Below are 27,062 nucleotides of genomic sequence, written 5' to 3' on the forward strand. Positions count from 1 at the left end.
TTGTGCATTTTTTTATTTTGGGTATGTTTTGTTTTATGTTGTTACCATTACAAGTTCTCCTGTGTTGTGAAGGGGTCTGTATGACGATACGTACCATTGCACAATACAGTTGGATGAATTTGGTATAATGATAAATTTCACAGATATGGTTTGCATACTGTGAGGAAGACAGGCAGCACTTTTACCAGTGCATGCCTAAATTTGGCTATATTGATATTGAAGAAAACTAAACAAATATAACAGGTTCAAAGTGTATCACCTGATGTTACTTACTGCACATTCCCTTAAAGGAATAGGCAGCCTTAAATTGTTATGTATCCTTGATTGGACCTAAGGATAGAATTATAGATCTGTGGCTCAAGGTGACCTAATTTTTATATTGCATTACTTAATAATGTTTTGTTTCCCAAATAGCATATGGCTTTGTCCCTTGAAAGGAAACTAGGTTTCATTTTTTTCTCTCCCTGAAGAAGGAATTGGAACATTAGCTAAGATTACTGTATATGGTGGAGTTAGAATGTGTGTAACTTTGGCTTTTGTGTATTCCCTGTTCTCTTGGTGCTGTGTCACATGCCTGAGGCACCCAAGCAAACTCTTGTTCTTCTTATAGATTTTTCTTTTGTTGTTCCGCCCCTGACCAATGTCGCATTATGCTTAGTTATTAGGCATTTTAGTTGTGTCCTAATTCCATTTCCCCTTTTCCCATATTCCTTTCACCAGTCAGCCCATTTATTATTATGGGTGTATTGTTTATGTGCACACTTCTAGACTGTAGTTATGTATTAGGGACCCCCCATGTTATGTAAAATGTTTTTTTCAGACTGACTGTCAAGGTAGTTATAGGCTGGTTAACTGGCTCAATATTATAGTAAGACAATTTTTCCATCCCGAGAGGAGATACCTTACGTTTACCTTTTTAAACACGACGAATTTCCAATGTCTATTTTTAATTTTTCAGTTCTCTTGTGTTCCTGCTGCTTTAATTTTTTGGTGGGATTAGATGTGTTCTAAACACGCAAATATCAGGACTTTCTAGTGTTTGTCCTTTGTCTGCACATTTGATCATTAGCCTTTGTATTGCATAGTGCACCTGATGCACTACCCTTAGATGATGAAGGATATGCTCTCACACGGAAACCCAATTGAAAAATCTAAAAACACTGATTTTCCTACTGCCCTTATGTTTGAAATTGTTTTTTGAAAATGCCAGTGTGTTCTGGACCAAAATTGTCCCATGGCGCGTGGCCACTCCCTTGCAGATTGCAGGCCACCTGTCTGCAGTCCTCTTGTTAAAACACATGAACTATTTTTTGTGCTTGATTTGAAGGAAACTAACAATTGTGTTATATTCCCTACATCACTAGGTCCTGCTAGACCTTCCAGAGTTAAAGGAAGAGTGATTCCCTGCAGACCTGTGATCAACACTAAGCTCACTCCCCATCAGTGACCGCTCTAAGATGAATAGATTTCCTGGCTCTACAATTCTTGCAACAAGAAAGTCGCGAAGCTGAACAGCGATCATCAGTGCGACATCAGTGGTACCTCCAAAGCAAGGCATTTGATTTGCGAAAGGCGTTGCAGAAGAAAGGAGGAGCTGATTCTTTTATTTGTTGTTTGGGCTCTGTACCTGTTATGTGCTGGAAACCTCTGTCAGTGTACATTCCCTTGAGCCCTTGGCCCGAGTTTTGGCCATATTCACACCTCTTTTGCTTCACTCCAGTGGAAAGGCAGTGCACCCAAGGATCCACGTTTGGAGAAAGGCACTACATTCTGGTGCCCATGAGAGAGCAGCTTGAACGTCCTCTGACACTAAATGATGAGTGTTGGAGTCTGAAAGTGCTGCTGATCTTGCTAGGTTGTTTCTAAGTAGTGCTTGGATCTGCACAAGATGCTTTGTGCCCTTGATCAAATCAATGAAGAGCACATCATTTGTAGTGTCTGACACAAAGAAGAGACACTGGTGCATTGTTTTGAGACATTGAGACTTTCGAGTGAGCTGTGAGTGTTTTGCCCGGAGGGCACTGCAACTAAACAGTATTGTTTTCTCAGGAAAAGCCTGAATTGAAGAGGCCCAACGCGAAGAAAACACTGGAAGCGGATTTGATGGATAATAAAAGCCTGCCAGGAGAGGCTTTGATGGACTTTGGGTATTTTCTGTGAGCTTGTATACAATTGAAGTTTGGAAACTAATTTTTGCTGCTTTGCTGGCATTGTTTTAAAGTACTATTCTGTTTAGTAAAAGCAGAATAAAGTCCACTCTCTGTGGAAGAGTATCACTTTTTCATCTGAGAGCATTGATCAGGAACACCATTGTTTCACTTAAACATATAATGAATTACTGAAATGCATAGGAAGCTATATAAAATGTTATTAGATAATTCTAGGATTTGCTTTCTGCTTAGGATTGTGCAAGTATTTTGCATTTGACTTTTGTTTTTCTTTTTCTCTTGCTTTTTCTGAAATTGTATTATGTTTTTTTTTTTTTTTTTTCTTTTTTCCTCATTTGTGCGCATAGCTCCAATCTACCAAAACAAAAGAGAAAACCACCACAGAGCAATAGGCCGACCAGTCGTGTATTGTGCCACTCAGCTTGTAGCTGGTAAGGGAAATTATGGAGAGCGAAGTAAGGCCAATTCCACTCAGCACTATATACAGTGACCAATCTTAAACCAGCTTAGGATGGTATCTCAGTTGATAGTGCCCGATTTATCGAGACCCCATTGGTGCCAAGATTGTTAATCTTGTTAACCAGGATGGGCAGTGCACACGTTAATCATTGGACCTGGGGAAAAAAAATAAAAAATAAAAAACCCCCAGGATTAGTCACGACTAAACCAGCATTGCCCAAAACGCTCTACTATTTGGATTCCCTGCCCTAGCTAGGTCAAGTTTTGAAATTTGAAAGAGTGATGTTCGCCATTCATGCACTGTAGGGGGTTGAGCGTCTTTCCAATGCCTGCATATCTCCCTGCGTGCAGCAAGTATGGAGTAAAATATCAATTTGGATGCTGAGTTGCAGATTTTATTTCTCACACCAAAAATAACAAGAACCAAATCTATATTGACCTGTTCACCCAAGGATTCTGACAGCTTATTTTTGATGGCTTCCCAAAATTCTGTTAGCTCTGGGCATTCTAGAAACATGTGAGTGTCCGTAGCTTCAATTAACCCACATCTCTGACATTTAACTGGGCCTGTTAATGAAAATTTAGTTAACCTGTATGGAGAATAATATGCCCTATGTATGGTAAAAAGGTGGTTTCTACGAAGCCACGAAGGTTTAACTAACTTCCATAACAATGAGCATGAAGCGGTCCAGAGCTCTTCTACATCAAATCCTGGCATTAATTCTGCCCACAGCGTGGTTGGTAACTGGAAACTGACATCCATTTCATCTATTATTTTGTTATACCAGCTTGAGATTTCTTTTTTTGCCACCGGACTATCTACCAAACAGTTGATCAGGTCGCTAAGGCCACCTATATGTTGCTTGTTACGTCTTGCTGGCAGATCTTTATATGACTGAGCCCAGCTGGAAATCTGAATATATTTAAATCTTGACAACCCTGGACCAACTTTATTGCTAAGATGATCCCATGGAAGTAAAGACCCGTCCAAAAACAGGTCTTCCCAGCAATGGATATCAGCTTCTAATAGCGATTTGTCAAGAGCATCTGTTGTCCATATGGGTGGGTTGGGTAGGTTCCATATTGGAGCCTTTGCAGAATAATAGCCAATCTTTATCGCTTGCCTAATTTTATACCACGTGGATATAGACCCTTTTAGAACTTTCAGTTTTATCTTTTTAAAGAATTTGGGATCACCAAACTTAAACAAAAAACTGGCATGATCAACTCCTTCACAATCCAGTAAAGTGGAAAAAAGCGGGCCCTTCCCTGTAGATGTGGGGATTTTAAACAGCATACGCATATGCGATAATTGGAACGCCCATGCGTATATTTGAAGGTCAGGGCCAACCAAGCCCCCTTTCTCCCTACGACGCCTAATTTTTTTCCAGGAGATTCTGGCACTTTTATTATTCCAAATGAAGCTAGTAATCGAGCTCTGCAATTTAGAAATTAACTTAGGATCGAAATAAAGTGGTATAGTGTTAAATAAAAAAGAAACTTTCGGTAAAATGCTCATCTTCACCAAGTTAAGTTTACCCAAAATGGAAAGTGGGAGATGAGACCAGCCTCTCATAAGTTTCCGGCACTCTGCAGCTACTTTATTAAAGTTTAGAGAGGCAATAGCGTTGATATCATTAACTATATTTACCCCCAGATACCGAATTAGACTTTTTGATGTCCCATTATTATTCGTTCTATTGCAATTCCAGGACATTGATTCTGTTTTGAGGGCATTGATTTCGTACCCGGACACTTTCCCAAATGTAAGGGCCTGTTCAACTACCTCAGGGTATGCCTCTTCATAGCTTGTGGAGAAAATCATGATGTCGTCAGCATAGAGTGCCACCTTCTTATCCCAACCACCAAAGCTAAAGGAGTTAATTAGACTGTTATTCCTAAGCATTTGAGCAAAGGGTTCTATGTAAACGTCAAAAAGAAGAGGGGACAGGGGGCAACCCTGTCTGGTTCCTCTCATGACCTTGAAGGGTTCTGTCAAACCACCATTAATTACCAATGAGGCGGATGGGTTACGGTACAGGAGCTCTATGGTCCTCCGAAATCTGTCACCAACATTAAACCTCTCCAAAGCCTCCGATAGGTATAACCAGTTCACTCTATCGAAGGCCTTGGTGGCGTCAAGGGTAAGCACAACCAGTGGGATTTGCTCCTTTATAGCAATGTCTATTGTACCAATCAATTCATACGTAAGATCGACAAGCTGTCTCCCTTTAATAAACCCCTTTTGTGTTGGATCTATAATATCTGGGGTCACCTGACCTAGCCGATTTGCTAATATAGAAGTAAAAATTTTGTAATCGGCATTTAATATGGAGATGGGTTTGTATGAGCCACATTCAGAAGCGGGTTTGCCAGGTTTCAGGATGAGGGTAATAGAGGCATTATTCCATGATTCTGGTGGTAATTCGCCTTCTCTAAGAATTTGGTTGAACAAAGTGGCCAGCACTGGAGCGACCTCCGAGACAAGTTTTTTATATATCTCGCAAGGCATACCATCAGTACCTACCGCCTTTCCGCTCTTGGATTTCTTAATGGCCTCCTCAACCTCTATTATAGTTATTTCTTTATCTAATGAGCGGGACTGCTCAATAGTTAAGGACGGAAGAGATATACCTTCAAGCCAATTAATTATGTCACTCTGTTTGGGCTTAAGATCATCTTGGTATATAGACTCAAAAAAATCCCGAAAGACTGCTCTAATTTCATCATCCCTGGAAACAGTGCCCTGGGGAGTAGTGATAGAACAGATATTGTTACGGACCCGGTCAGATTTTGTTTTCCAGGCGAGTAATTTTCCTGCCCCCTCCCCATATTGGAAATGTGAGAGTTTGCTTGCCTCCCATCTCTGAATGACCCTCTTCTCCAGAACTGTAGACAGTAAAAGCTTCAACTCATTCAATTCCGCTTGTTTGATATTAATGGCTGAATTATCCATAGGGGTAGAATTGTCTAATTCCCTTTGTACATTCAAAATATTTCTTTCGATAGAGGTTACTTCGTCTGTATATTGTCTAGCACGATAAACTACTTTATTTTTAATAAGACCTCTTAAAGTACTTTTGAACGCGTCCCAAATAATTCCTATGGGGGCTGTTCCCTCATTAGTACTAAAGAAGTATCTTGTCTCTGATAGTAAGAATGTAATATCTTCCGTTGATGAGAGAAAAGATCTGTCAAAACACCATATTCTAGTAAGAGGTGTCATCGCCAGTTTTAGATCTAACACTAATGCAGAATGGTCAGAGAGATGTAATGGATTATGCTTTATTCTGGTGACGTTATCAGCTAAAGCTCTACTTGTAAGGATAAAATCAATTCTGGATCTATGTCTGTATTTCCAGTTTCTAAACGAAAATTCTTGCTTTGGACCCTCTTTGAATCGCCAAATATCTATGTAATCATATTGTTTCATTAAACCTAGCAGACAGTTTCTAGATTTAGAGATGGTTTTCTGCCTACTATTAGGTGATTTATCCAAAAGTGGATTTAAAGTTATGTTGAAATCCCCTGCTATAATAACAGGGTCAGGAAAATTAAGCAGATGGCTAAAAAGGGTTTCTAATACTGAGGGGTCGTCTATGTTGGGACCGTAATATCCTACAAGAGTTAGCTTAGTGTCGCCTAATTCTACTGCTACAATAGCCCATCTCCCTCCGGAGTCTACTTTCTGGTGTCTTAATTTAAATACCACTGATTTTTTGAATATAATCGAAACCCCCCTTGTGTTGGAGCCTTGTGTTGTTGAAATAGCTAATTCTATCCATCTATTTCTATGAACCAGATCAAGCATTTCAGTCTCAGTTAAATGCGTTTCCTGGAGGATAATGATCCCCGCATCGCAGTCACGGAGATACTGCATAATTTTGTTAGCCCGCGGTCTGGTGCGAAGACCATTAACATTCCAGGATAATATTTTTAGATTAGCCATAGGTCACTTATTAAGGCTGACTGTAAGAAAGAGAAGCTGGAAAATTCAGAAAAATTATTGCTATATAGCTTAGGATGAGAAAAAACCATAATGTTAAGAAAAATATTTACAAAAAACGATTGGAGCTTTTTTCCAGAAATATAATTGTGTCCCTTTACCTCCCCATTCCCCCCCCCTGAACCCACCCTGGGAAAACCCCGTACTCACCAACCGGAAAACTTCCGGAAGTAAGTGCCCCTAGCTCTTCCCCATCTCGTCGCTATGTGCCTTTAGTATCTACAAAGTGGCTCACCGTTTACTTTATAGTTGACTTAATTACTAATAATGTAAGTGAAGTTATGTGATTTTTGTTTTTTTATTTTATTTATTTATTTTATTTTTTTGGACTTTCTTACCCCACCAAATTTTTTTATTTTTTTTTTTATTTTTTTTTTTGTATGTTTTGATATGTTTTTTTTTTGTCAATGCTTTATTCCCCCGTACGTTTAATGTTTTTATATATATATATATTTTTTTTTTGGGATAAGCTTTATGAGCTTGTCAGTATCATTTATTAGACTTTACATTATGTAACCACATGACAGCTACCCAACAATTGTGGGGTGTTACTCACGAAGATATTAATTAGTGTTATCTCCTCCGAACTTGGTGTCACTCTCTTTGTTTCTTATTGCCGAGAGACAGTAAGAGGTCATCAGCAGCTTGCACTGATCTGATGTTGTGCATTTTGTTATCGATCATGATTTTAAGGGATGCAGGGAAGCCCATCTGTACTGTCGCGCCTAGTTTGCGGAAAGCGTCCATCCTTTGTCCAAGCCCCCATTGTTTGTCCAGGGTGAAGCGAGACAGATCAGAGCGGATCTGAAAATTATAGCCTTTGTAAGCCTGTGACTTAAGCTTAAGAGCCTGGTTCAAAATATGTTCTTTTACGGAGTAAGTATGGAAATTAACGAGAATCTTTCTAGGCTTGGTCCTCTGAGTGTTGCGTCTGAAAGGATCTCGGTGTATGCGCTGAATTTCCGCTGCTAGCTCTTCAGTAGTTTGAGAAAGATTTAGAGTTTCTTTTAATAAGGTAATAATATAACTCTTAATAACCTCCCCTTCGCTTCCTTCCGGGATATTCAAAATGCGTATATTACACCTTCTTGCATTGTTTTCTAAAGTCTCCAATCTTTCAGAGAGTGCCTGGTCTTCTTTCCTAAGCTTTACAATATCCTCCATAGTGCCTTCTGCTCTCATTGATATTTGGCCCACTGTCTCCTCCAAAGCTTGAGTTCTTAACGTCAGGTTGCCTAATCTCTCATCGAGAGACTCGCAAAAACTTCTTATCTCCCTCTGATTAGAGGCTGACTCTGCAAATCCTTGTTTGATCTCTGCAGATAACGCCGCAAACATTGCGTGTATAGATGCAACAGACACTGTCTCTACGCCAGAACCCACCTCTTCACTTAACTCTTTTGACGTGCCCGAGGAGGTTTCAGAAAATATCTCAGCCTCGAAATTATCTTCGAAATTGATATTGTCGATAGGGTTCCTGACTGCATCGCCTGCATCGCCTCTATCAGCTACTGTATGCTTAGGTAATAGCACTTCGTCCACTGCCACTGCTACTAAATTTTCATCATCTATTGTGGCTTGACCCGTAGTATTTTTAAATTCTGAGCTTTCCAAGTCAATCTCTGCCGATGGAGTCTCCTCTGCTTGTGCAGCGTGAGGCAGACCGATGCTGGTAGCATGGTTTTCAACTAGAATAGATGGTGTCTTGGGTGGCTGCGCGGCCTCTAGATTTTCCATCGTCTCGAAACCAAAATTGGAAGTGCTGCTGCTTGGCTGAAATTGCTCTCTCTCAAGGTTCAAAATCTGAGGAACCACTTTAAAATATGAGCGCAAGGAGGGGGTCACTCTGGGAATAGGAGCTGCAGAGGGTTTAGCCTTGGTACGTTTTCTTCCCCTTTTTGTTTTCACCTCAACTGAGAGATATGAGGAAGATTCTTGATCTGACTGCGGGCTTTTCACTGTCTCAGGAACCTTCTTATCAGTTTTCTCTGCAATATCTTGAAGTACGCTCTTCCCTCTCTTCCTACGAGATACTACAGCCCCCACTGAGACCTTAGTTGCGCCTTTCCCTCTTAGTTTCCTAACTGACTCCGCAGCACTCATGTATGCCTGAGTTTGGCAGAAAGAAGCGCAGCAAGCACCGCTTTCAAATCGTACATTCACACTTATACAAGCTCCACTTACTGTGATTAACTTGGAGTTTCCATCTATTGAGGCAATGCCCTTGCATCGAAAAGCAAAGTTTTCCTGCGGTTCAGCAGCTGGCAAAACGAGAATTCCAATGCCCAAAAAACGGGGAGCTCCGCTTGTGTGTACAATCCCGTAGAGACTTCGAGCGCGTTTCAGTTTGTGCAACTCAGCGGCGGCTCGCCTCCATGGATGCAGCGCAGGTGGGGGCTCGCAGTGTGTTGGGCGTTCACTACCTCGTACGCCGCCGTGATTGCTGGAGCTGCCGTGTCCTGCCTCCAGACCGCTGGTCCTAACAAGAACAACTCGACACATCGAGTAGTGAGTTTAGCGAAGTGCACTTACGGTAGAATGACATGAAAACCAAGTGAAAGCCATGAAAACCGAAGGTTCGGTATATCGGAGTTTCAAAAGCCAAATTTTGAGAGTTAAAGAGCTGGCGAGTCACGCTCTAATTATTAGTCAGCACAGCATCCAAGGACGAGAAGGAGCGGAGCACTGCTGCAGTCAGCCGACTGCCGCCATGTTTCCCCCCACACATCTCACCTTTTGATGTCAAAGCAGAATAAAGTCCACTCTCTGTGGAAGAGTATCCCTTTTTCATCTGAGAGCATTGATCAGGAACACCATTGTTTCACTTAAACATATAATGAATTACTGAAATGCATAGGAAGCTATATAAAATGTTATTAGATAATTCTAGGATTTGCTTTCTGCTTAGGATTGTGCAAGTATTTTGCATTTGACTTTTGTTTTTCTTTTTCTCTTGCTTTTTCTGAAATTGTATTATGGTTTTTTGTTAAATTTTTGATTGGTTACCATTTGCCAGTTGCAGGGTCACGTAGGAGTACCAACGGTTCAGTTTGTGACCTGAGTAGTGGCAATAGGTCTGCAGGACTTGCAGTGTCCCTATGACCTGCTAATAATCACAGCTGAAGTACTCTATCAAGATTGTGTGAGCGACATTAGAAAATGGAGATTGTATTGAGGAATTACGCTTTCTTTTTCTACTGTTTCTTCACATGACTTTCATATTTTACCTGAACATGAACTAGTTAGGTCAGAGTTTACTGATAATTTCTTTTGTACAGTTTCTACATCAACCCCAGCTAGTGATGACTATAGACATGGACTCAGATTAGCATGAGTATAGGTTATTGCCTATGTAAGGGCAAAAGGATGCTCTGTGGATCTGAAAATTCTGAACCTGTGTTTAAAATATCATGATTCTGTTATGAATTTGGTATCAGTGAACCGCAAATGACAAATGCGGTATGCATGAGTATTTTCATCATGTTATACCAATGGATTCATTGTGCATTTGAAGGTTTTGTATTGAACACTTGGGTTCCATCTTGTGAATAGCAGCCATGTTATGCATTGCCCTTACAGTAGGCTCTCACCATGGCAGAGCAAGCATTTAAAGGACATAACCTTAGCATGGGTTTGTGCTGGCTTCTGCATGACCTGACGAAAGCTGACCCTGTTGCTTGAGGCTAACCTCGCCAAGCCAGTTCCTTGTTCAGCAGCTGGCACAATAAAGATCAAAGAGCAGGACGTGTCCAACTTTATGGCCCACCATTCCCAATCCTCTATTTCCTTCCCATCTGTTTCTGCCTTTTCTTTAAGACATGTTCATCGATCTGGGTTGAAGGTTTTATGATGGGTTTGTCCGGCCTGAATGAACAGGAAACCAAGCATGTGTGCGATCCTTTTATGGCCTGGACTTATCTTGAAAGTGGAGCTTTGTGTGCACGTCCTGGGAATCTCCAACATAATGCACTTCAAAGCAGGAATATGTGTGCCGAGGGCACAATATTTTGTATAAAAGGCCTGTGCGTAGGCCATGCAGACAGACTCCCTCATCCAGTTGCTTTATGTGTGACTGGGCGACAGAGCCTCACAATTAATTATAATAAAGATGTCTTTTCATATTTCAGATTCTCTGTTGATTTCTTTGCCACTTTTGAATGGACTACTTATTGGTAAGACCCCTGAGAAGGAGTATTGTAAATATTTGGTTCTTCAGTCTCCTGGGCTTTGGGAGTGGGACGCCCTGCACTGGAACCACTCTCGCTGCCACCACTGGATCCCACCCTCACTGGTGAATCCAGACCACAAAAACGACTCTCAGGGGACAACCTACCCACCTGAGCTAGTCTCTCCCTGGCAAAGGCGCTCTCCGCCTCCCCATCCTCTCCAGCGCTGGGACCTTCTCTGTCTCTAGCCTCCTTTCTTCCACCCTCAGCTGCGCTAATTCCCTGGCATGCTCCAACCTGAGCTTCTCCGGCATCACCTGATGTTCCCTTTCTTCCCTCCTATCTACCCACTCTTCTGGGGACAGGGAAAGGGATGGGGCAGTGCCCCTGGGACTGGACCCAGCGCGGGACTCCCTAACTATGGTGTCCTCATTAGCTACTGGCGTCTCCCCCCTATCAATTTCTTCCTCCTCCTCCTCCTCAGAGTCACCACCCTCCAGGGATATGGACTGGGATCCCTCCCTATGGTCTTCACCAAATCCACCCTTTAAATACGCAGAGGGGTAATCAGAAAGGTCCCCACAGGGCTCTAAGGGTTCCCCCCTCTTTAGGGCCTCATAGAGAAACAGCTTCCTGTGAATGTCGCCTACTGGGGGTATCCCTCTCTCTCTCTGCAGAAATACAACACTTCCTGCTCGGTGTACTCCATGAGGTAATCCTCATCATAAACCAACCCCATCCTGGCCAGGTACACACGGGTCACACCACCCACAGTGCAACAGGGGGACACAGTTCAAAATCACTTTTAGGAGGAACAATAATCAGAAAAAACACAATAATCCCCATGAAAACTTTGAATACTTTTCAAAGCTCAATTTGCAGTGTAACCTGTTGTCGCTGTGGTATTGCACAAACATAAGTCCTATCCCACTGCTCACCAACAATGTTAGAAATGGTAGTAGCCAATTCTACGGGGGTAGCATGGTGCAGAGCAGGCAGGCAAAACTCCTGAGGACATGTGTGAAGCATCCACGCAGTACACACAGACGACACACAAGGCACACCACAAAAAGAGACACAACACCAGTTTTGGTGAAAAAGAATAACTTGTGTATTGTACCAAACCTACACAGGTAATCACAATTATCACTATACTGCGCAAACTGGCACCAGGGCAATATATACAATGGGTATTATGTACAGGGCAGGGCCAATCGGGCCGCTGCCAGAACCCTTGGGAAAGGATAATGGTTGAAGGAAAAAGATAAGTCCATCAGTTGCAATGCTGTAATAGAAAAACATAAAGCATTATCATTTGGCATGAAAACTCATCGGCAGTCCGCATTAACATCAGGCAGGAACACCTGCCATAAAGCCTCTTAGCAGGACATACACCCTAGGCACTGCGAGTAGGGAGCATTTCTCAAACTTCAGGCAATAGGACTGTGAATACCTTGCTGTCCTGTATGAGCAAGCTAGGCAACAACATACCCAAATAATAAAGGCATCAAATGGAATGGATCAAGAAAATGCAACACTACCATCACACAGGGGAACATTTCAGGAGATCCCATAAAGCCTCAACATGGCGCAGTAGCAATTCCCCTGCAGATTCCGTTAAAGTTAGCCTTTCATAGGACTGGTTGCATTATAACACATTTCATAGACCACTTTCAATATAAAACATTCCTCGTACCAGGGGAACTTTGCAATAATTCAACAGACGCACAAATATCACCACAGTAACATGCTTAGCATGAGCCTGGCATCATTAACATTGTCTACGCCCACATTCTTTAGGGGCAACACCTAGGCTACAGGTGTACAACCTATGGGGAACTCATTAAACCAGTAAGTAGCACATTGGAGCCACTAGGGGTGCATCATCCCTTAACTCTCTGGGCAAATAGTTAACTATTGAACTCAGGTGGGCTGCGGCAGTCGTGTTCTCACCCCAGGCTCCAGCAGTAGCCCTTGGGAGGGGCCGGGTTCGTGAGCTCCTCGGGACCCCAGGAGCCCCCGGGGATGCCTCCGTCTCTTTCTCAAAGGGGCCTTCCCCTGGCACAGCCCCAAGCCCCACAACTCACCCGGACAGCTCAGGGCGATGCAGGGCGCCCCTACCTCAGTCGGCCCGCCTCTCTGCTTCTCTCGGGCTCTGGCTGGGCCGGAGCGGCTTTCTTTCTGGTGTTGCGAGGGGGAGAAGCCACACACCAGGCTCTCTTCGGCCGGGGACCCCCTCTTGGCTCATCTTGCAGTCCCGGCCCAATCCGGTAGCGGTCGTCAGCGGGAGCCGGCAGCCGGTCCAATAGAGCTGCGGCTTCTGGTGGGCTCGGCTCCGCCCGCCAATGGCAGCGCGGCGTTCAGGGGGCGCGGACAATGACACGGCCGGCGCCCTGATCATGTACGCCTCCCACGCTGCCTTAACAGGCCCAGGGCAGCCTTCCGTAACTCTGCGGCGGCCCTCCCCAGGCCTCGGTGAACGCAGCAGAGGCCTCGGTGAGCAGTGGGCACCTTCCTGGCATGACGTCGGGCCGCGGCGGTGATTTACGGCCCGAGTGCTTCCAGCCAGCACAGGACAGCGCAGGCAGGCACACCCCCCCCCCCCCCTACTTCCCCCGGGCCGCGGCGGTGATGACGGACCTCAGACACACTCATGGCAGCGGCGGTGAGCTCCCCACTTCAGCGCTTCTCCTTTTTCCTTGCCCTGGGCTGTGGCGGTGATTTGCGGCCAGATCAAAGTGCGCCGATAGGCGGGTGGGCACCCGCTCATTAAATCTGCATGAAGCGCCGCCACTACTCGGGATGGGCACCCTCGGTGTTTCCGAACTCAGCACACATGCGGCCACAAAGCGCTTAGGGGATAGCGCAGTAGGAGCCCAGCGCAGGGGTCACAGGTCAGACAACAGCAATCTACACAAGTCCTGGGCCAAGATAGCGCTTAGGCATTATAGCTTTGCAGGTACAGCGCTTTCCAATAAAACAGTTCTTCTTGGCCCCACAGCGCCTAGGGGTTGGCAGCGCTTCAGTAACACCGCGAAAGGGGGCTCGATCCCCTCAATCCAGCGCTGTAGGCCTCAGCTCCTCTTCCCCTGACAGACCAAAGGCAGCCCTCATCCAGGGCTACCAAGCCCGGCGTCGCAGATTGGGGTGGAAGCGCTCCTATCCTCTGGTGCTGGGGATATAGCGCTGCACCCTCCAAGCGCTAGTCAGCAGGCAGATAACGCGCTCTTCTCATCCAGGCGTTTGCCAGCAGTCAGGGCCCATGGGTAGCGCTCCTTCTGTTGTGAATGTATCTAGGACCCTAATTAAATATTCCTGATTTATGCCCTTGTGTGGTTATTATAAATCATATCCTTATAAAGGCATAAGAATCATATCCATATTAAGTCAAAGCCAATACAGTCCAAATACGGCAAGGCTACTCCCATAGACTCCTAGAAAGTACAACGCGTTCTTAAACAAACCAAGCCTCCAGCAGCCCGGGAATTTCCCCTGCTTCTGTTTTGATTTGTCCTAGAACTCCTGAGTCCTGAAAGAACTGCCAGTTCTTAGTGACGTCTTATGTCCAACCTTACGTCAAACTCGGCACCTTCCAGGTATAAATATACCAGCATCTGCCTTAAGCAAACACACGGTGGTTTGGAGCAGATCGGCTATCTACTTGCCCGACGCCCAGCTGATGCGAGTGCCGAAGGAAGCCGACCCTCCCTGCTGACGCACTGAGAGAGACGCTGTCTTTTCACCTGCCGAGAAAATCCAGCTCCAGTGTTTCCCCGACACCCTCGCAGGTTTCTGGGAGATCGAGTCCTGAGAGAGAGAGATACAAGACCTCCTTCATTCTATACCCAAGGTACAGAACTTATTAGACCCATAGAGAATTCTTGATTCAGATACTTGGCAAAAACTGTAACTCATTTACTCCTTCCCTGTACTAGGCTTAGGTTAGGTACACTGGGGTAGGCGTATCTTAGAAACACCAGTTGAGTATGTTTAGTCATTATTTTATCCATTTTAAGTATCTTATGGCTTAGAAACCATATAAATGCTTTTACAGTATTATTTCATAATACTCCATTTACTGTACGCACTTTACTTTATGACAAGTATTGCAATTGTGGCAATTCATTTCTCTTGCATGAGAAAGAAGACTGCTCAATGAATAATCCTTTTATTGAAAACGCCCGTCTCTCTATTTCTCTGCATTTCTGGTGAAACGAAGCATGCACGATTGACTGAGTAAAATAGCTATCTATTGTTTCCGCGGCTCTAGAGATATATTCCTTATTGCAGGGGGAACAAAGTTGTCATGTGATATGGTTGTCAGAAGAAAATCCCTTCTTGTCTATTCAGGAAAGCTAAACGCCTTCTTGTATACTCGAGAAAGTTTCTAGTGACCTCTGAGCTAGCTGGCACACACAATTAAGTCTAACATATTCAATAGAGACCTAGTCGACCTCAGTCCTATGTCTAAGCTATTGTTTATGTTATTCCAATGCGCAGAGCCTATTGGGAATATAGGAACTATACAACACTTCTCTCTTCAGGGGCCAGGTAGCAGAGCAGCAGGCACTACTGGGCAAGGTCAGCAGTCAGTGGGTACTCATCAGGACAGGGAGGGGTTTTAGTTGGGTGCAGGGTCCAGCACACAGGCCCAAGTGGCGGTACCCCCTGGCAGCAGGTCCCCTCAAGTTCCTGTCCCTGCTCTGACTGAGCACATGGTGGCACAGCCCCCTTACTTATTCGCCCCTCACCCCACCTACCATGCAGTGCCAGAAGCTTCTAGAAGCCTCTGGGGAACTGGTTCTAATTGGCTCAGGGGGAGGAATAGAGCAACCTGGGTGCCAGGCTTTCCCTCCAAATGCTGGGATGGCTGGGTACCAAACAACTAGAACGCTAACCCACTGCAGTCAGGTGGCACAACACACAGCCATGGCATCCATTTTAAAAGCGTAATTTCAGTAAGGTGCATGTTTACAATAGGGGTATTACAGGTGTGCACACCATTGCATCACATTACACTTGACATCTCACTCCACACATGGCTTACACATTTCTTCACCATGGGGGGGACGTCCTAAAATAGGGGGGTGAATAGCGAAAAATTTTGGGGAAAAGGGCCAAGTCCAACACTAGGTAATTTTCACCTAGTATGATCTGTCCAGGGTCCACAAAGCGAGGCGTCACCATTGTGACACTAGAACATGTGTCCCTGTAGGCCTGAGCCACTTTGTCATTAATTAAAATAGTTTGTCTGTACTTGCCCAAGTTATTGGGACTCACAGTAGAGGAGAGAATTGTGTCCCCATCACAGATCTAAACAGCTTGAGTTGGTATTCTGACAAGGCCTCTCAGTTCCCAGGGTTAACCCTACTAAACCCTTCTGTTGAGAACCACCACTTGGAGCAGAACTGGGGGGAACAGTTGTCTTAGGGGCAATGGTGGCTGGAGCTGACTCCTTCTTGGTGTAATCACTGGTCCAGTGAGTATTTATTTTACAAAACGTGCACCATGGCTTCTTTGGGCCTTTTTTCTTCTTAGATTGTTGGGAACCCCCACCATTTGGAGCTTTTTGGGGACCTTGAGAAGACTTCTGATTTTTTGCTTTCTCCCCACCCTTTTGGTCTTGCTTCTTCTGATCACCACCTTGGTTCTGTACCTTCTGCTTCACCCTGGTTCTGACCCACTTGTCTGCCTTCTTTCCCAATTCTTGAGGAGAGGTCAGATTAGTCAACCAAGTGCTGATGCAATAACTGGTTTTGACAGTTGTTAAGAATTTGTTTTCTCATAATAAGGTTATACAATCCTGTATAGTCACTTATTTTACTGCCCAGCAACCAGCCTTCCAGAGCCTTAGTAGCACAATCTACAAAATCAGTCCAGTCCTGAAACTGTGTCTTTTGGGTATCCCTGAACAGCAACCTGTACTGCTCAGTGGTTAGGCCAAACCCATCTATCAAAGCACTCTTCAGGACATAGTAGCTGTCAGCATCATGTTCATTAACTGTTAGGAGCTTATCTCTGCCTTTATCTGAAAATGAGAGCCACAATATTGCTGCCCACTGACTTTGGGATACCTGCTGTACTTTGCAAGTCCTCTCCAAAGCAGTTATCCATTTGTGGATTTCATCCCCAATCTGATAGGGAGGGACAATCTGTTTCATGTTTCTATTATCATGAGACCTTTCCCTATCTCTATGAATTATGCTGCCACCAGTGGGCTCTAGCCCACACAATTTCTTCTCTCTTTCAAGAGCTAGGGTCTCTTTTTTAAGGGTAACTTCTTGCCTCTTGATCCTAAGCTTGGCCTCTCTCATCCTAGCTTCATGCTCTCTTCTCTGAGGGGAAAGGCATCCTCCTCAGAGCAGAGGCATTGGACCCTACTGAGGCATCAGAATGCTCAGAACCACTGAAAAGTGATCTGTGCCTTCTGTTCTACTGTTTCTACTGTTAGGCCTATATGGAAGGTTAGAAGGGGGCCTACCATGGCCCTCTCTACCTCCAGATAGTCCTGTGTTGCCCAGGTCAGGTTCATCGACCTCTTCCTGGTCAGCATCCACTTCCTCATCAGAGGCCACTGGATCTTCCCCAGTATTCAACTTACATTTTGAGAACCTTAACACCCCCTCGGTTAGCGGTATTCTTGCTGACCTGGAGGCCCTTCAACTGGTGCAAATGGTTCGACAGCCTACCCATACAGGCGGCCATACCTTAGATCCTTTTTTCACTAATTTGGCAGATGCTGCTGTCTCCGCCGTTACACCTCTTGGCTGGACGGACCACTCTTTGGTTACCATCTGTACCCCTTTGCCGGGAATGATTACTATTCCCCCGGCAAAGCTGGTCACAAGGCGGCATTGGAGTAAATTACGGCTGGAGGACTTACATCGTGTCCTCGCCGAGGAGCCTTTAGAACATCTGACGATGGTTGATTCAGGTTACGAGAAGTTCTGCTCCTGGATCTCCAAGGCGCTTGACGCCCTTATTCCAATTTCCAGCTTGTAAAGTCAGCTCCAGGGACTCTAGTCCGTGGTACGACGGCGCCTTACGTACGCTCAAGGGTAGTTGTAGGCGAGCGGAGAGGGCTTGGCGGAAGGCGTACGATAGCGGGAAAAAAGCTATTTATCTCGCCTCCGTCAAAATATACCATCGGGCTGTTTGCCGAGCTCGGGCAGCTTATTATGCTGCTGAATTCGGCAACAGCTCCAACCCCTCTAAAACCATCTTTAAAGTGATGAAGGATCTCTTGGCAAAGCGTGCCTGTACTACGACGACTGGGTCCACCACTCACTGTGAGGCTCTTGCTCGGTTTTTTCTGGAAAAGGTCCAAAACATCTATCGGACGTTCCCTTGTACAGGGCCTCCAGTTGAGCCCCCGATCAACATCTATGGAGTTTCCACCTTGCACGTGCTGCCCCCGCTGACATCAGGGGGGTTTGACCTCCTGGCTCAGCAGGTCAAATCAGGGTCCCCCGCTGATCCGCTTACAGCGACTCTTTTTAGAGAGCAGTCGTTTGTGGGACGGGCCGTGGTTCACTCCTTGATTAACATCTCGTTGGAGTCAAGCACGGTACCCGCTAGCTGGAAGCGGGCGGTGGTTTCTCCCATTTTGAAGAAGCCGTCCCTGGATCCAGATAAACCCGAAAACTACCGGCCCATCTCCTTGCTTCCGTGGCCGACCAAAGTGTTGGAGGCCCATGTCAACAAAGTTCTTTCGGCTCACCTTATCCATGCTAACATCTTGGATCCCACCCAGAATGGGTTCCGTGCTGGACACAGCACGGAGACCGCCCTCCTCTCCATGGCTGAACACCTTCGCACGGTGATGGATGCGGGACAGACAGTGGCGCTCGTCTTATTGGACCTGAGCGCCGCGTTTGATTCTGTCTCGCATCCTATCCTGTTGCATCGCCTGGAGGAGATTGGGCTGGGTGGACCTGCCCTCCAGTGGTTCCGGTCTTTTCTAGACGATCGTTTCTTTAGCGTTGCCATCCCACCGTTCCAGTCTCAATTCCATCCTTTGAAACAGGGGGTGCCGCAAGGATCCTCGCTGAGTCCCACGTTGTTTAATCTTTACGTGAGACCGCTGGCTGAGGTCGTCAAGCAATGGGGTATGACTATGGTCTCATATGCTGACGACACTCAGCTAGCGGTTACGATCAGCGGGGATGCGGACCGGGATGCCCCCAGGTTTCAGAGTGGACTTAGGGCGGTGGCGAGCTGGATGAAGAACAACTGTCTCCAGCTCAACGCTAAGAAAACAGAGATCATGATCGTCGGCAAGAGATCGGAGCTATGGGGGGGCAGGTGGTGGCCCACGGAGCTGGGGCCGGCCCCCCTTCCGGTCACGGAATTAAAGAACTTAGGAGTATGGATGGATCCCTCCCTCAGCTATGTAGGCCACACGAAGAAAACCGCTTTGGTATCTTACGGTCGCTTCGCCCTGTTCTGAAGTTTTTTGACCATCGCACCAGGCAGCTGATAGTCCAGGCTACAGTGTTATCTCGCCTGGACTATGCCAGCTCTCTTCTTGTAGGGTCCAATGTGGCTGAGGTCACCCGCCTTCAACGCGTCCAGAACGCTGCGGCGAGAGCTATTGTTGGCCTACCTCGAACTTGTTCTGTCTCCAGCACATTGAGATCACTGCACTGGTTGCCTATCAGGGCCAGAATTCAGTTTAAAGTGCTGTGTGTGGCGTTCAAGATTTTGAGGGGGGTAGGTCCCCCAATTCTTGCGGACCTTCTGTCTTGGTATGTGCCTACTCGGCCCCTGAGATCCCTGGGCCAAGCACTTACTGTGATTCCCCGATACAGACTGTGTCGGGTCGGTGGCCGTTCTTTCCGGGTCAGAGCAGCCGAGCTCTGGAACTCCCTTCCTGTAGAGATGCGGCTGTTAGGCGATCTTTTAGTCTTTCGCAAAGTCTTAAAAACTTTTTTGTTTTAATAAATCACTTTCCTCCTTTCTGTTATGTTTCCTGTGGTGTTGCATTTTTATCTGCCATGCGCCAGGACGCCCCTTAGCTGGGGCAGCTGTGCGCAATACAAAAGTTTGTAACATAACATAACATAACATATTCTCCTCTGTGGAGGGATGGCCCCCCTCTCTACTACCTTGGTTACCTGGGTCTGATGCATTTTCTACATCATGAGCCACTAAGATATCTACCAGGTTGTTAAAGGTTGGACTCTGTCCTTGTCTGAGTCTTCTGACCACACACAAGCTTCTCAGTTCCTGAAAAGAGAATGTGTCAAACTTAGAAGGCAACCTCTGGTTGTCTTCTGGCAGAGGCCCACTAGGCCCAGCTTCCAAGGACATTTCTAGTGAGGTGTGGTGTGTGCACCTACCTACACTACTTGTTTTCCTACTAGAACCTCTCTAGGAGTTGTAGTCAGGATGTGCTAAGCCCTTACTACCTATAACTACTAAGTTCAGTAGAAATTATGTATATATATATATATATAAGACTTGATTTATATATACCAACAGGTACCTTGATAAGATCTTTCAGATGATTTGGTAAAACAATTTGCAAGCTCTTATCCCAACCGCTGCACACCAATGTGAGAAGTTAGCCCGGCATATGATGTCCACTAGTTCTAGTGGGCACCTTGAGCCAGTCTAATCGACCCGTATTGATGGTGGTTGTAAAGTCACCCTTATAGAAAGCTATCCTAGTGGTAGCATGAACCAGAAGTCTTCAGGCTAAGACTTCAGTAGGCAAGTTAAGCAAGTTGTTTTACCATATATAATCTCTTGAATACCAAATGAAAGGATACCACACAAGGTATATATCAAATATATATGTATTTAATCTAAACACAACCCTTCTGCACTCTTTATGAGGTCAGAGGTCAAAATACAATACAAGTCACACAGTTAATATACGATAATTTGCACAGTATACGTTATGCCTTAGGGGCCTCACAAACCATATACTAAGAAAGTGGTATAAGTACCATGTGAGAGTCAGAAAGCAGGCCTGGGGCCTGTGGAATCGCTGGAGCTACACTAAACAACGAAAGGTTAGGAAGTAGGAGGCCCACGGGAGACGCGTGCAGTGTCTAAACACAGACGCGGGTTACCATTGACTTTCTATGGGAAACGAAGAAGTCACAAATATGCAATTTAAGGACACTTCCGGATGGACTAGGATCGAACCCTTTTAAACTAGGACACTTCGAGAGTCAAGACCCACGGGAGCACCGGAGTACTTGTGTTACCTCACCCAGGGAAGCCGGGTACATAGGTGTCTTTTTGTGTCGGGTTTTGTCGTTGTTTTCTATGGAGAGCTGCAAAGAAGTGCTGCAGGCGACCAGAGGAAAAGTGTCCAGGTGGATCCAAAGATGGATCTGTGATGTGAAGAACCTGAAAGCAGAGGGGACAGAGTCTGGGTCACTCGCCAGTGACCAGGAAGGTACCAGGAAGGAACCAGGCGATGTCGGGTGCTTGAAGGTGAAGAAGGTGAGTTTGTCTCTTCAGCCACGAGGTCCAGGAGGCATCGATGTTGACCAGGCGCTGGATTTGAGCTGTCCCACAATGGATCTAGATGACTGCGGTGTCGGTATCCGGATTAGACCCAACAAGCCTTGGCAACCGGAACCCACGCAGGATGTCGAGATTGGCTCTGTTGCAGACCAGCAAGGTCTGGGGCACTTTTCTTTTTCAGGGAAGCTGACGCAAGCCTGGAGCAACCAGGAAAGCAAGTTAAATTTAAGATGGCGTCTTCAGGGGGCTCATTAGCCAACGGGCAAGGAACCGAGAAGACGCGTTGAGCTCCAATGCAAAGGCAGGGCTCACGGGACACTCGCGGAGTGTGGGGGCCTGGGCTTCGGTGCAAATGGTGCTCGGGGCTGTGGCTTCTCGTACCCAATGCACAACTTATTGAGGCTTCAGGAAAGGAGTGCAGGTAGCAAAATGCAGGATGTCCAAGATGTCCAGTCCCACGTCTCTCGTGTCCGCCACGGGTCTCAGCTTTGCTGTGGATGTGGGTCGGGGTCAGAGAAGTCTGGAAGTCAAGTTCTTGAATCGCAGAGTCTTCGGGTTCCGACGGGAGCCTTGAAACTGCAGACCGGAGAAGTTGCTGTTGGTGCCTGTTTGCACAGGGTGGTCACTCCTTGACCACAAGGGAGATGTCTTCCGTCTTCCAGTCAGAATGGAATGTCGAAAGTCCAAGATATGTCTTTCAAAGATTCGTCCAGGATAATCTAAAGTCCTGGGGACACAGCTCCTATACTCATACTAGGAATAGGGGCTGGATTACCTGACTAGGTCCCTCCTATGGGTGGACCTGAGAAAGGGGTGGTTACACCTATTTTCCTTTGTCCAGTTTCGCGCCAGATCAGGGCTGGAGTGCCCCAGCAACTGGTTTGAACCGGGCTATGCATGGAACACCTTGTGTGCCCCGGGCAGTGTCTAGAAAAGCATCTGCTGATGCAGTCATCCCTGCCCTAATACACAAAACCCTGTCTGGGGAGGTGCTGGCAACTCCTGGACAGGAAACCTATTGTCCAGGCCTTCCCTGCCGGAGTTTCGTCCAGAAGCAGGTGAGACTCGTGTCTGTGGCAGCAGCATCCATTTTGTGATGCTGAGGGTCAGTTTACCCTTTAACCGGGTAAAGCAGTAACTACATGTCTTCTCACTCTAGAAGGGTGGGATGCTACCCCGCCTCCAGGACTGGTGGGGGGGTAGTATTCCAAAGTGTTTGACACCTTACATGACATGTTTTGATAAAGCCAAACCAAAGTTAGCATTAACCGCGTGGATTATAATGCACTTAGGAGTATATGGTATAGCTAAATCATAGAACAGCTATAAAGAGATGGTTCCGAAAGCAGCAGAGGGGCTCAGCTCATGCTAGGGCAACCTCTCACATAAAACCAAGCACTCTGTCTCCAGGATTGTCGAGGCCTACCATAGGAGTGGCTTATAGGGGTATATGTGTCTATATATAAAGGTAGATATAGGTATACTATATCTGAGTAAGGGGTGATTACACCACCTTACCCAGGCTGTGTGAACAGACCTGTGGTGTCAGTTTGGAAGGCAAACCAGGGGTGGCACAATACATGCTGCAGCCCCTGGCAGGCCTAAGGTGCACCTATGCCCTGGGTACCTAGGGTACACTATACAGGGGCTCACAGGGGTGACCCAGTAACCAATCTGGTATGTACCTAAAGTACATGGTATTAATTTAGAGAGAGAACAGCTGGGCTGTGGGTATGATTAGCAGGCCCACTGCCACATTAAAGTCAAAAACCAGAGAATCACAGCAAAAAGTGGGGCTGACCATAGGAAGCAGACCCTACTCTCCTACAGTATCCAGCTGTGGCTCCTCCCAAGTTGCTGCATCACAGGCACAGCTGCAAGTTCTTCCACACTACTGCGTCACACCGCTAGGCCACGACTCCTTCCCGTCTGCCCGCCTCTGATCCTCTCTGCAAGGCTAAGCGCTGTACTGCGGGGAAACTACTCCGGCCATAACACCTCCTATGCCGCTGCTGGCTCCTGCACTTCTCCATCCCGGCCACAGAGCCTCAGACACTGTAAACAGCAATTTGTGCAGGTTCTCATATTCCGATGACACGACCAACACAGGACGCAGGGATCTACAGCTCTGTCAATATCACTGCCTCTGCCAACACCGCTCCCATCCTCTTTGCCATTGTTACGGCATGTGGACAATACTTTATATCCATAAGATATGTTCAATTGGTAGAGAGCAGTGCCAGCTTGCTCCCTGTTCATCCACTGGAATCCCCCAGCATTCACATTCCATCCACACATTCTTCCATACACTACCACTCCATTACTAACATCCCACTCTTGTCCAACTCTTGTACAGACTGGTACCACTTCCTGTAAACAGAAGCCACCATCCAAGAGTGGGGAAGGTAAAAATGGGCTACAGTTTAATTGTATTGTTTTATCACTGATCTCCCACATTGCTAAAAAACTGAAACAAAACTTTTGCTCTTCTTTCGCTACCACTCTTCCAAGAACGTGTTCAACCTATGAGGCTGATCCGACCTTGGCTTGGGATCTAACTGAAAGAGATATCCCATGCCTCCTTGCCCATGTTGTCATAAGACAAGGAATTGATGCTATTTTTGTCCTTGTTACCTTTCTTTTCATCATCTCCTATCCTGGGGCCTGCTTAATGCAGAACTGCAGCTTACTTGTGGGGCTAACCCCAAGAGCAGAGAATAACTTTGATGGCCAAGTTATAGAAAATATTCTGTTCCCTAATGTCTTTTCCAATCTATTTTTATATGTGACGCTTCATTTTCCCACTACAGGCATGGACTTTGAGGTTAAATGTCAGGAGAAATGTTAAAATAAAATCTACACGAAGAGATGTAACAGTTACTGGTAAGCATATTAGGAGAAAAGTTCAAATAAAATCTACACCAAGAGCTGTAAAAGATACTGGTAAGCATAGTGTATGTTAGCACTTGAAAGCCATATAGAATCGGAGGCACAGTACTACTTAGTCTACTGTCTGACTCTATCAGCTCCCCTATAGGGAGCCACTGCCACCATATACTCTGCCTATTCTCGCCCTCCAGTCAGTGACTGTGGAAGACTCACAGTCAAAGGCTACTAATCTTCTAGAAGTACTAACCAGCACTCAGTCTGATACAGTCAGAAAGACCAGTGGTGGCCACCTTTGGGTCCTTCTTGCTTTCTCAGTGGCTCCTGTGATTGGCTTGGAATTTTGTTCATTTGGCTCTGTATCATATTATGGGCATGCATTTGTCTGCATATTAATATTGAAAAAGAGGGTTCTGTGGTTCTTACCTTTGAATGGATGTCCTGCCTTTGCCTACCGGATTGGGTTTCTTCTTCTCCATGTCAAGCTGAAAGATAACAAGAAAGATCAGTCAGGATAGTGTCGCCAAACTGTATGGTGCTCAGGCAAATTGAGTTAGCAGACCTCTTGTAGAGGCAGACTGTGGTACAATCCAGAATGAGTGAAGAGGGAAAATACTACATTTCCTTCAAGAGAAAGTTCAAGAGGACACGAATCACCTTCCAGAAATCTATCTCAGAACCTATAATCAAAGACCGTAGGCATAGATTTAGGAGAAACAATTACAGTTACTTTGAGGGGTGCTCAAAATGCATACTTCGACATAATGCTGTTAACACCCTGAAGTTTGAGTTTTAATAGGCTCATCCAACAGGTACCCTGGGGTGAAGGGTGCATACAGAGACTCTAATATAGTTGGTAAAAGTTATGTCATTACAGTGGGATGAGTTGTACAAATGAGCCAAACATCAAAGTGTGTATGAACTACCTGAAGGGTGAGGCACTGTGCCAAGACTAAATTACCTGCCTGGAGTTTTGCTGTGGATGCCTAACCTATCTAGAAGTTACAAGGCTATGCTAAAGGTCAGAGGGCAAGATTCTGATCCGAGTCACAGCTGGGTGTTAAAGATAAGCCATAATGACAACATTCAAGAACTGCACTTTAGAAGTGTACTCTGCACCCACCTTTAAACCAGTAAGCTATGGCGAGACCTCTCTTTTTTTGGGTGCTAGTCTCCCTTCTAGCACTCCTGTCACACTCCAATTCTGTATTTATTCTGTCTCTCCTGTGGCCTTGCCCTCTACTCATCAGCACTTCATCTCCCTCCTAGAAAATACTTTCTCTACTCTAGCCGCTTCTTTCTCCTCAGCTTCCCGCCCTAAACAGATAAACTCCGTTTTTTCAAGCCTAGACAAGATTAACCACTTTTTACCGCTCACACGTGACTATTTCAATTGTCACCAATCTCTTTCCTTAGCCTTCCCTTTCTTCTCTCTCCCCTTTTTATTGGTCCTTTTATTCAGCCTCCCCTCTCCTGTTCCTCAACTTCTCCCTCCCCGTCCCAGTTTCTCCCTTTCCTCCTTTGTCCCTACCCTTCTTCTTTAGCTTCGCCTCTAATACTCTCTCACCAGGTTCGCATCTCTCTTGAGGCTCGGCCCGGTCCTCTCTAACTCTCAAATTTCCCGTTCCTTACCCTCTCTTTCCATAATACCTTCCTCGCTGTTTTATCAAAGCCCACTCACTCCTTAGGTCTCATGTCTCTCCTCACCCTTTCGCTTTGTCAGACGTTCTTCCTTCGCTGTCTCTTCTCAGTCTAACTTTTTCTGAAGACTCCGCCCCTCCCTGGACACTCGTTACTTCATTTCCCCTCTTTGGTCTCCTTTTAATCCTTTCTTTAGTGCTATCCCCTCACGGCGGCTATCATTGTGGGTGTCCTCTTTCCACCTGTTTAGTTCTGTACTTCCCCTTACTAGCAAAGTAGTAGCACTTCGATTGTAGCACGCGAACCCACGTTGCGGGAAATTCAAACGACAACAAAACCGACCAATCACCAGCTGATTTGCTCTGTACGTGACCAACCAGACTAGCGTCTCTGGAGAGTGCGCGAGCTCTCAACTGGCGTTACCTTCTACCAATCAAAAACCCGGTATTTGACCAATGAGAAGTCGTACGCTCGGTGCTCTTCATTTGCCCTTTATTCGTTCAAAAAATTCACTGGATATTTGTAGCCAGTGCATTATTTTAGAATGGGGTTTACAACACAGGGTAGCACTCAGTGGTACAAAGGTATTGATAGTCGATTGGTTGCATTTATTTTTGTCACTACATTTATATTTTGGTGTTATTAGCATAGCTGCCAAGGTTTCAGATTGCCATGTGTGACATTTTAAAAATTTGAGTGAAATTATGAGTAACATTTCAACAATAATGAGTGACGATTTCTCGCGAGCAAAAATAATGCAATTAAGACAAGGGAAACGTATACCTCCTACATATTGTTTGCTTTAGACACTTGCACCAGTGCCACCATTGCCTATGTAACGTTTGTTCTTGTGGTTTGAGTGTCTGCCATTTATTGCAGTATTATAGGCTCTACTTGTTACTTTGTATGCTTTTATAACTTGTACACATGCCACTTTTTCCTCCTGTAATGCACCGTTTGCTATCTCTTGTATTTTGTTTGTTCACAATTGTCACTTTTGCCTCATGTAACTTAACGTTTGGTTTTTGTAATTTGTTGTCTTATAATAATTTTCTCCTCATGTATCAGTACTGTCTGTTCCTATATTGTGAAGCTCTCTGACACCCCGGGGTAACTGTCCGCGTGACGGCGACACTGCTGCATAACATAAAAATAAATAAATAAAACCTAGTGACACTGGCTGGCGTCGGCTCGCATGCGCAGCGTGGACACTGACTGTCACTTACTTGAGCCTGCTGCTGCCTGCCCATGACC

At 45.6% G+C, this 27,062-nt stretch overlaps 1 protein-coding gene across 1 annotated transcript in view; it reads right to left on the minus strand.

The window, feature by feature from the left end:
* Window positions 1-26,057, minus strand: part of FAM178B (family with sequence similarity 178 member B) — a 2,784,983-nt gene extending 2,758,926 nt beyond the window's left edge. Inside the window, exons 1-2 of the mRNA XM_086943356.1 lie at window positions 25,875-26,057; window positions 24,594-24,652 (exon numbers count right to left, since the gene is read on the minus strand). Of these exons, the coding sequence (XP_086799482.1) occupies window positions 24,594-24,646 (53 nt within the window). The 5' untranslated portion in view covers window positions 24,647-24,652; window positions 25,875-26,057. The remainder of the gene's footprint in view (window positions 1-24,593; window positions 24,653-25,874) is intronic.
* Window positions 26,058-27,062: the final 1,005 nt, after the last annotated feature.

This window comes from Lissotriton vulgaris, chromosome 11 (assembly GCF_964263255.1).
Source record: "Lissotriton vulgaris chromosome 11, aLisVul1.2, whole genome shotgun sequence".
Lineage (NCBI taxonomy): Eukaryota > Metazoa > Chordata > Amphibia > Caudata > Salamandridae > Lissotriton > Lissotriton vulgaris.